Source organism: Limulus polyphemus, unplaced genomic scaffold, assembly GCF_000517525.1.
Source record: "Limulus polyphemus unplaced genomic scaffold, Limulus_polyphemus-2.1.2 Scaffold9060, whole genome shotgun sequence".
Lineage (NCBI taxonomy): Eukaryota > Metazoa > Arthropoda > Merostomata > Xiphosura > Limulidae > Limulus > Limulus polyphemus.
Genome location: NW_013674670.1, coordinates 6,754 through 18,228, shown reverse-complemented (window position 1 = coordinate 18,228; position 11,475 = coordinate 6,754). Strand labels below are relative to the sequence as shown.

Here is an 11,475-nt window from a genome sequence, read left to right as displayed (position 1 = left end):
TTGCATCAAACGTGTCACATGTGGACGTGCATTGTCATGGAAAAGAACACCTTTCCAATTGACGAGTGAAGGGCATTTATGATGAAGGGCTTGATTTAATCATTCCAGTTGCTGACTATAGATCTCTGCATTGACAGTTCGTTGTGGATTGAGGAGTTCAGAATGAATTACTCCTTTGATTTCCCACCAAATGCAAAGCATCACTTTCTGCGGATGGAGTCCAGGTTTTTGGGTAGGAAGTGGTTTTTGTTTAGGACTGAGTCATTGTTTGTGACATTTAATATTTGCATAGAGAATCCATTTTTTATCACTGGTGATAATTCTGTCCAAAAATGGTTCACGCACATTACGCCAGAAGAGACGAAGCAATGTTCACACGTTGGAAACGATGATCATTGGAGAATTTGTGAGGCACCCAAACACCTTCTTTATGGAGTTTTCCCATACTCCTTAGATCTTTAAATATTGTTTTATGAGAGACATGCTATTTCAGGGACATTTCACGAGTGTGTTGCCTTGGATTAGACTCAACAAGCATCTTCAGAGCATCAATATGAATTCTAACATGTGGGTCCCTGTCATCACAGTTTTTAGGCTATAGTCACCCGAACAAAATTTGCTGAACCATCATTGACACTTGTGAAAGTTCAGAACATTTCCATAAACTTCTTTGTGGCTACAGAGGCATTGTTTTCGTTTTTGTATTCAAACAGCATTACATGCCGAATGTGTCTCATCGTGTGCCGTCACTATAAGGAATTAGAGTATATTAAACTTTACAAATTATATAGGTTACACTAACATGACGTTTAGGCTGTTCGTTTAACTATTATACATGATGTACATTTCTTGAGGGGTGGTTAATGAAAGTGTTCCGAAACGCAACATTAATTTCTTGATGACCTAATACAATCAAAACTTCTGCTGATAGAATGCATATAATGGAGCTAATAACACCCTTCACTAAAAAATCTTTTCCATTTCTGTAAAATCAATATCAAAACCCAATAGACAACCTGATATATCAATCTTCATATGTAAAAGTAATATTTTACTGTACTTTAATTTAGTATCATTTCCACAATCAAATTCTAAGATAAATTTTTGGTGATTCTACCCCTGGTACAAAATTTTACTCAATTTGGCTGTTATAATTCTTATTATTTTACCCTATTGGTATTTGGTCTTATATGCTATTTTTTAATTCAGGTTTTATATTCAGTTATTCTTTTTTTTGTTTTTTTAGTCAGAACTCAGTCTGTTGGCTGATAATCTTTGTTTTTCTGCTCTTATACCATACCTCTGGCTTTTGGAACAATCCCAAGGACATTGGAAGTCTAACTTTACATATACAAATAAACATTTTTGCTTTCAGTAGCAATATATTGCATAAGGCAAGCAGATCAGTACTTTGATTCAGAAACAAGTGTTAATGTTAACATAATTTTCATAGAAGAGATAACATTTCTTAGTATAAAAAAGTAGAAGTTGTTTGCAATACAGTGTCTGCACAACAAGAGAGAGAAGTTATCACTTTCTAACCTCTTACATATAAATATTTTCATGAATGTTTTTGTGTGCATTTAATAGAAAAATTATAAAATACCAGCAACTATTATTAATTTTAATGTAGAAATAAAATGGATGTAGAAACAAGAAATGTTATTTAAGAAACATGTTCATTTGTGTGTGTGCTTATACCATTTTCTTTGCCTGCAGTTTTATTTCAAGTAAAGGCAGAAAAATAAAAAACTTAAAAAGTAAAACTGTTTTAAACCTAATGGGAACATGAATAATTTTTTCTTTTTTGAAAAATCTTTATGTAAATAGCAGCTATGAATCTGTAGTACTAGATATATTCAAAATTATATTATTTCACTTACTGTATTTCTCAAGATGTTTTTTAAGGTGCTTATAAAACTGTAATAGGTTTTTTTACATTATTGAAGTGATCTAACACAGCTGGAATTATCAAATCTGATATTACAGCATATAATTAAAGTTGTATGTTTTTTTTAACAGTCTGTGCTCAACACAATTCTTCTTGTAATGATTGTGTCAAGTCAAGTGCCAAGGTTAGTGACACTAGTTTCATCTTTAGAATTATGGTATTGTATAACTTTTTATTATGAGTTGGCAGGATGTTACTAAGCACTTTTTTTGGTTATTGTGTAATAACTTGTTGAAAACAGGTCACTCCAACTGCTATCAGGAACAAGAGGAAAACTGAATTTTTATTACACACATCATTGACAATAAATTATTAAAAGCTTTTAGTTTTGGACATTTTTTATTGAAATAATAATTGACAATATTTGAAGGAACTGAAAAATAAATCATTAGATGATAAAATCATGAATATTCTACAGATGTGGTTTTTGTAATAAAAAATAAATTACTAGTTAGTATACTTAGAAAAGTCAAAAATAAGTTTTAATTCTTTTATCACCACCATATTTACTGTTCAAGCAAAAGTACCCTTCCCCAATAATGGGAAAATTTTAAGTTAATATGTCAATTTAAATCATTTCTTGGACTTTAAAAAGGTTAATCATGTTGCACTCTTGGTTTCACTCAGAGCCAAAGTTCTGAGGTACTTTTTATTGCCCACTGCAAAAATTAATCGAGTATTTCAGTCATGCTAAGAGCTGCCCAAAAATAACATATGATAAATCTTTAAATTCTTTAAGTTATGTCACATTTTGAATTGTGAATGATAGTGTGATTTATTCCTAATTTAGTGCAGAATATCCTGCTTGCAAAATAACATTTGGCATCAACATTATTCAAGCCTGTTCTCTCATCATTTCAAAAGTGAATATTGAGCTTTGCCTGCGTGTGCAGCTCTTTAAACGCGGCACTGAAAGCGGCTGCTGTAAATGGGAGACAGACACTACCTATGCAATAGATATAACCTTTTCTTAGTTTATGTGAACAGGTTTAGACTGTCTCCTAAAATTCTATAACACAATCATAAACTTGATGTAGGTATAAGTTGTAGAAGTTCTACATACATTTAATGAGAAACAGTAGCACCACAAAAGGGAACTGTTTAGCTCCGGGTTTTGGAGCTGGTGAACTTGGTTCAACTTTGTTATATTAGTATTTCCTGTATATAAACATGACCCAGAAACAATGATTGGAATAATTTTCTAGATAAATATTGTAACCTCTCCAAATATTTATCTGGTTAAAACTAATGTGTAATGATAACTTAAAACAAAGATTTATTGTTAGTTATAATTGACAAATTGTTCTTCTACTTTAGTGCTACTACTGCTACAAAAATGAACGATGTTCCTACTATCCATACAGCCACCTGGCGCCTCGGTATGATGAATGTGGTACTCTTGGTGACATGGCATGGGGCACTTGTCTTAGTAAGTCCCTTTGCTTTTCATCCAATTTTTCAACTTGTTTTTATCAGTTTACATCTGTGTAGTAACTTTTTTGAATGATTGAAAGTTTTATAAATATAAGATTTCTTTCCTCAGTCTGACTGATATGTAATATTTTGACATTTTTACCTTTTATTTTAAAGCTGGAGATGTTAAAGGTAGGGTTCTCTTCAGCTGAGATAGACAATCGTAATGAATATTTACATCTTGTCACGGTTCCGTCAGCCGGTACTTCTCTTTAAAGAAGAATATCCTTAGAGAACATTTTTGCATTGATGTTAATTTTTGCTTACGATACTAAACTGAAGACTTAGTGTAACACTGAACAAATTCTACCCGGTGGGATGGTTTTAACTGTATTAAAATAATTGATATTTGGTTTAGAAATGCGTAGTGGCTTAAAGCATAATTAAATAACTTGTAGAGAGTGTGTAATTGCATTCCTTAGGATTGGTAACTTACAGTAATTATATTCTCAGTTTGGTGCCCCTTTTATTAATCTTAACAGAATTATGCAATGAATGTATCAGCTTCTTACTCACTGAAAAAAATAGAGCTTCATTTGCACCAATTATATGGTAACAGAAGTTCAAGTCTCTTCAACGTACTATTAACTCCATAGATTCTTTGTGTAAGTTGTTTTTAAAATGATTTCAAAGTATAAAACATATGTTAACTTTCCATCATAAATGTACTTGTATTATGCACTTTTGCTTGATATTAATCACTAAGTTTTAGTTGAATAAATCTGTATAGTACTATTAATGGCTAAAATAAATTTTAAAATCAAAATGTTAATTTAAAGTAATGCTTTTTTTAATCTTAGTGTGAAAAGCATTATTTTTTCCTTTTAGTTTTAGTTTTTATATTGATCAAACATATTTATTCCAGTTAACTTTGAAGTCCTTATCATAAGTCTTGGTGTTATTGGAGGTGTGATTTTCTTGGCCATTATTATTTGCTGCTGTTGCTGTTGTAAAAAACGGAGGAAGAAAAGAATGGAAAAGGATGAAGTTAAATGGAGTCGTCAACGTGAAGAAAGAAAAATGCGGGCTGAGGAAAGGTAGTGTAACTTTTTGTATTCTGATACATTAATTGTTAGGCATCCATCTTATTTAAAAGTTTGTCATTTAGTATTACACTTTCTCTCATCAGAATTTCAAACAGATATCTTTGTAGGAATACTTTTTATTTCAAAATAAGATAGGAATGAAGAATATTAAGTAGGTCTCTGGGGGAGAAAGGAAAATATGTTAATTAGTCATCTTCCAACTATTAAGAGCTAGGGTTGAACATACTGATTATGAGAATGCTTGAAAAATATTTTAATTCTTTGGTAAAGACTAGTTTTCCGTGTTTTAAAGGGGGGGGGGATATCTTTAATCTCTGTAGGTTAATACAAAAAAAAAAGTCAACAGATTCCACTAAAGAAATGTCATATAATGAATCTGTTCTCACAGAAATGTAAAGATAGATGATGATTATTAATGTGTAAATTAAAATAGTAAGAAAAGCTTTTTATAGGCCTACAGATTATTGACAATTAGGTTTTTTGTTAGTATTAATAAACAAAGCCACTAATTGAATTTACAGGATCGTTTTAACTTAAGTAGGGGTAAATGCTGTTTTTTTATACAATATAAAATAAAAATAAAATGGTGATATTGATAATTTTTAATAGTAAATGCCTTTTTGAAAAAAACTCAAGTAACTCAGTGAAGAAAAATTCCAAAAACATCAGTAAAGTGGAAAAATTCACCTTATAATTTATCAATGTTTATAAAATATTGCTAGAAGTACATACTTTCAACAAAACAACCAGTCAATGAACAGTGAGCTTCTTACATAAACCTTTCATGTTTTTGTTAGGGTAAGTTACCTTAACTTACAAACAGTGGTAATAGAACTAGTGCTTGTTCATTACTGTTTAAAATTTGCCAGATAATTAAAACAAAATTCTCTCTCTTTTGTTTATTAAGATTGTTTTTGTTAACAGGAAGAAGGAACGACAGAGTAAGACTGATGAAATCCGTCGTAAATATGGTGGGTTCTATTCCTTAACGTCATCTCTTAGTTTATCATAAGTCAGAAAAAGTAGGTTATGTACGTAGCCAGAAATCCTGGTGACACTTATTGTAGTTATGTAAACAGTTTATCAGTTGCACATAGTAAAACTTTTTTATGTTGTTCACAATATTTTATTGGGTTTACTTGGCATCATCAGGTGAAATATGAAGAACTGAGGCTAACTGTTAACCTCAGTTTTTGCCAGGTGAACCTGGTTGAATGTTGTGAACAAATTAAACAAATGTTTTACTATGTGCAACTGATTAAAAAAAAATTGTGTGAATTTTAAAAAAGATTGTTTTTTAAATATTTAATTCATGTTTTGATGATTGTTTGTCAGTCTAAGTAAATGATAAATTAAAGGAAGCTTGTTTTCAGCTTGCAGTTACAAACCTATGCTTGCCTTCACTACACGTTGACTAGTGTTAAGTAAAAACGTGTAAGACCGTGTGATAACCCATATAAAGTATGATAAGTCTTCACATGTTAGTGTTTAACTTATTACATTACCTTCATTCTCCTGAACTAACCATTTCTTATAGTTTCAATTTCACATATTATATTCAAAAAACCTAGATTCTTGGTACACTGTCTTATAGCAGAACAGTAAATGCCGTTAACAGGAATGCGTAATGATACTTCTGATATATCGGTGGTGAAGCATAGCATAGGAGGCCTCTCATTAACAATGAAAAAGTAGTAGATTAAATTGACTTAATTACATTAGAAAACATCCCAACTTGAGTTACTTAGAATATATTATATTTATTATTAAGCAGTTTGAAGACTTGATTTATGCTGTAATTTATAGAGACAAAGAACAACATTCAAAATGTCAATTTTATACCAACTTTGTATAACTATTGTGACATGTTCCAAGGCATATTATTTAATCTGTGTGGTGCCCTTGGTCATAGAAGGAGTTATGGAATTTTATCTGCACCATACAGTACAAATCCTGTAAGAGCATCAAAAACTGTGATGTGGCTTTGAAAAAATGTAAAAAAAAAAAAACAATATAAAGAAAGGGGAGACACTAAGTTTTTAATACAAAAGTTTTCAATTTTAAAGTAAATATTTCATTAAAAATTGCTTAAGTCCTGTACTAATTTTAATGTTAATCCAATGCTATAACCAGAATTAGTGAGCAGATACATAAAAGTAAAGATCACATGTTTATTATACACCATGAAATACTATTTAGAGACAGTTAAGTATAGCATAATTATGTACTAATAGTTGAGTAAAAAAATAAGATGGATATAGAATTAAACATCTGCTACAGCTAAGCCTTTTATAAGAAACCTTCTAAAGCTAACCATTGTTACTCACTGGGGAAGACAAACTATTTTTGAGTTTTTCCACATGTTTGTTTAATTAAAAAACACAAAAGCTTGGTTAACTGAGTATACATGAGGTTTATTTGTTAGTTTTTTTTTATTTAAGTAATTAATCCTTTTACTTGTTATTTAGACAGAGTATTTATTAAGTAATGAAGTTATAGAATTTAGCTTACTAAATTGAAGTGTCAGACAATTTTGGAACTGTGTTGCCCAAGATATTAATAATACAATACATACATAATGAACATATGTTTGAAAATTTTTGGACTGCATGGAACATAAAAACACAAGAGTTGGGAACTCAGTTGCTGCAACAGTTGTACAAATGTAGAGGTCTAGACTGTTTTGCATGCATGTGAAATTATGTATCAAAACAAAAATATATATATATCTTGATCTGTTTAGATGATTTTTTGTCTTAAGGGATTAAAAAATAATCCAATAGTAAAATTTATAAAAGTGCTTTAAGAAGTGATTTAACCATTAATGTCCCGCATTTTTAAGAATTTGTCTTACTCAACGTTAAATCTATATTTTCAAAGCAATTCAGAAAAATGAGTTTATGACTAATAATCAATCATCTATTTGCAAGATGATAGTTTAAAGGACAACTATCAGGAGTCTGTAAAAAAATTAAATTTATAAAGTAATTAGTATCGTACCAAAATTCTATCAGCCATCCCCATGGTTCTGTATCACAGCTACTGATTTATTTTGTATTGCATCAAGTATAAATTCTATACATTGTGTGTGCACATACCCCCCCCCCTTTTTTTTATACATTTATAGGGGTGCACAGTAACATTCAGTTTATTTACATTGGCTTAAAATTCTTCAGTGTTTGTACATTACATTAAAATAATGGCAATAATCAAAACCAGAGGAGAGCCTTCTCATTGATAAATAGTGTTAAACTAATTATTTTGTTCCATAGGGCTACTAGTGGATTCAGCAGGTGAGAAATTAAAACAAATTTCTTTGCATGAACTGTTACTGAATGATTTGTATTTATGGTATTAGAAGCATGAGAAAGCAATGGTTCAGCTACTCTTGTTTTTCTAATTGGGCTGTGTATTAATTATTAAAGTTTCCCCTTTTTTTTCTCCTCAGCATGCATTTTGTTAAACATGATCTTCAGTGTAGTGAGTCTGGACATTCTCATTTCAAAAATGTATTTGACCATATCGACTGCATGTTGATCTTTGTTTAATAACAAAACTATATATGTGTGTTTCTGGATATTCAGTAGGTTTAGATTATTATGGTTAATAGTTATATTTCTGGGTATAAGTTTAACCTTAAGAAAGGAACATAATTTTGATGTTATGTTATATTGGCAAATTCTAACATTTATTAAATCACATAAGTATTTGTATATATCACACAAGAGTTACTTGACCTAAAAAAAGCTGTCATTGAATTTCATTCTCTCACAGTTCATTATCCTTCAGAAATTGAATACAGTGGGTAGAGTGCAATAAACTTTGGAAGACAATTATCATGTTTCAATCATTGGACAAAGCATTGTGACTGTTAATTCCAAATTATAGATATTATAAATCCTGAACTTGAATTGGGTTCATTGATTAAGATACTGTTTAATGTTATGATGCTCGATAAACAGACATGAAGATATATATTCAGGATTTGTAATTGGTGAAAAGTGCTTGTATTGTATACTTATATTCAAGAATCAAAATTGACTTCTGGATATTTACAATATGAGGAAAGCCCTTTAAAATATAACATTAAAAACAAACAAATATTCAAATACAGGTTTCAATTTGAATATTTGTTAAAAATATTCTTCTTTGGTTATTTATGTGTTTTCACTCTAATATTATGTCTAATTCAATTTCATCAACGTACTTTAGCCAGCCATCATGATAGCACATTATATATAATGGAATCAATATAATTTAACCATCATGACAGAATTTGGTCATTTGTGGTATTATTTCATATGGCTTATTTAGTCTGATTGCTTGAGGATGTTTGTTTCCTGCACCTTTAGGAAAGAAATACTTGGTAAAGTACACCTAATTCCTTCAACACAGACATAGAACAAGAAATTGCAGATTGATCCATTGGAATGTAGATAGATAAATGCTGTTGAATAACATTACAACGCTTGACTTTTATAGAAAAGAATTTTACTTATACATGAACTGCCAAAGCCTTGTGCAAGGCATATATTAATGTTTAGTAATCCAAGTGGTTACATTTACAAAATGGTATTTATAAAACCTGATACAAGGTAGATAATAGTGTTGTTTCAAGCTCACTTAAACAGAGAAAAGAATACATGTGTTTAACATGTACATGATCTACTAAAACCTTCTGTAATTTTGTAAGACATTCCATGCTGGAACTTGCACAGGGAGAAGGACATTGAACATGTACTTAATTTTTCAGCCTGGTACAAGGTAGATATTTACAGAGAAAAAAAATACAAGTATAAGTATTAAAGCCTGTTACTAGGCAAATAAAAGTAGAAAGACATCAAGAGTAATAACTTCATAAGAACTCGGGTGTACTTTTAATTTCTTATATAAGCCTTAATTTTAGAATACACTAAAATTTACATTCTACATGATATTTTCAAATGTATTTTCATCATACCCAAAATTACAAATTTATTTTTTATTACTACTATTAACTGTTTCATTATCATCACAGTTGAAAATGTTAACTTTTTTTTTGCAGGTTTGCTGAAAGATGACAACCCTTACAAGCGTTTTGATGCTTAAACAACTTGTTGGAGTATCAGTTCTGCAAATGTGTTAATCTTTTTTTTTTCTTACCAACATTAGCTATTTTATTAAAAGATAAAAAAAATAAAATAAACATGGAATATATATATATCAGACTTAATCAAGTGATGTGTAAAAAGCAACTTCTTCATTGTCAGTTATATTGTGAAAGTTATTGTATTTTATTTTAAACCTACTGGGAATGTAATACTGTTAGGAAGGATGCGATTGATTTCACTGATGTATTAGGCTTACCCACACAGGTTTTGTATTTATAAAGTGAGTTCTCTTAACTTAATTGTTTAAAACTTAAGATTATTATACTAGCTTACATTAAGTAACAAAATGTTTACCATGATTAGCTGAAGGCCACTGTTTCAAGAAATGACAGCTGTAATGATCTTAGCTTGCTTTATGGTAAAGAATACACTACGTGAGTTTCATGTGAACATTTTAAATCTAGTTGGATACCCTTATTATTTTCAATGAAAGAACATAAAGATAATTGTCTAAACAAAATCACCACCATATCACATTTGTTTATTTTAAGTAGCTTCAATAATTACTTTGCACACTTAAATAAGAAATAGCTATAGTGCTTAGTAATGTTTATTGTAACATTACAATGTAATTTTGGCTAGGTGACAAAGAAAATTTGAAATTGTGTGGAGTGAATAATTATCAATTGCATAAAAGTATAGTTTGTCATTTTTAATAAAGGGTATCGTGCTAGTTTTATACCTGTTTGTTTTACTTTATTCTTATACATTCACATAGCCAAACTTTACCTGGTCTATTGAATCTTAAGTATTCTTGCAGAAACACACCAAACTATTAAAACTGGAGTAACCAAAGGTTTGTTCAATGTGACTAATTTTTATTTTCAATAAAATCCACACAGGACTTGTAGGTGGAAAATAAGAAAAAAAAAGGTGGGTATGGCTGCACCCTATTTAGGCAAGGAAATCAAATCCATCATTCATTTTAGTTTAACAGAGATTTTTTACAATGCTGTTATGGCAAACCTAGCTGATATTTCGGAAAAATCAAGGTTTCACTGCTAAGAGTTTCGAGAATTTCCCTTTAGGAATAAAATGGGTAAACCAAAAAATTAGGCTATGTAACTAATAGTTACTTTGAGTCATCTAGTAGTACATAAAACCAAATAGTTGACCTTAGTAGAAAGCCCCAACCCTACTTCTCGGGGAAAGTATTTATAAGCAGGAAATATCATGACTTTAATAAAAAGATATTGAATCTGGAGCTGACTCTTTAATAAATTATACAAACCAAGTTACGTGCATATTGTGTATACAATGTGACATCATAAATATATTGATGGTCTGCCAGTTAAGGCCTAAAGCTCGCATCCAATAAAGACCCCATCAGCTTTATAAATACAATCTTTGATAGGTTGTTTAGGCAGAGTATTCATAATGAATTTAAGTTTCAAAAGGACAGCAACTGCCTATTGTGGAAACCTACAAATGTAGAGGACGACGTTTTGAAAGTCTTCTGCCTTTCGTCTTTAGATCAGTGTGGTCTTTATAGTGTTCTAGTGGATTGTGTGTTATGATTGGTTGGTTAAAACACGTTTCTGATTGGAGGAGAGAGTTCCTGTAGCCTCAACCAATGGTAAACACAACATAAACTGGGAAAAAGCTAGAATCATTGACACAGACAAATTTTGGAAGACAAGAAAAATTAAAGAATCATTTTACATTAACACAATAAAACCTTCACTAAACAGAGATTCAGGATTAGAGGTAAACTGTGGAGGAATTTAAGGCAGACTGTTTTACGTTATTAGATAAATAATTTACATGGGTGACATTCAGATAGCTAAGTGATTATATAGATGTTATGTTTTGAAAACGACAAGATAAGATTACAAGCACAGGGCCAATTTTGTAG

General features: G+C 30.4%; 1 protein-coding gene across 2 annotated transcripts in view; it reads left to right on the top strand.

Moving 5' to 3' along the window:
• Positions 1-10,299, top strand: part of LOC106475730 (pituitary tumor-transforming gene 1 protein-interacting protein-like) — a 15,416-nt gene extending 5,117 nt beyond the window's left edge. Inside the window, exons 3-8 of one of the 2 annotated variants that reach the window (XM_013936402.2) lie at positions 2,023-2,075; positions 3,269-3,380; positions 4,290-4,461; positions 5,395-5,441; positions 7,743-7,763; positions 9,515-10,299. In XM_013936402.2, the coding sequence (XP_013791856.1) occupies positions 2,023-2,075; positions 3,269-3,380; positions 4,290-4,461; positions 5,395-5,441; positions 7,743-7,763; positions 9,515-9,558 (449 nt within the window). In that variant the 3' untranslated portion in view covers positions 9,559-10,299. The remainder of the gene's footprint in view (positions 1-2,022; positions 2,076-3,268; positions 3,381-4,289; positions 4,462-5,394; positions 5,442-7,742; positions 7,764-9,514) is intronic. The other variant, XM_013936403.2, reaches the window with a different exon arrangement.
• The last annotated feature ends 1,176 nt before the right edge of the window (positions 10,300-11,475 follow it).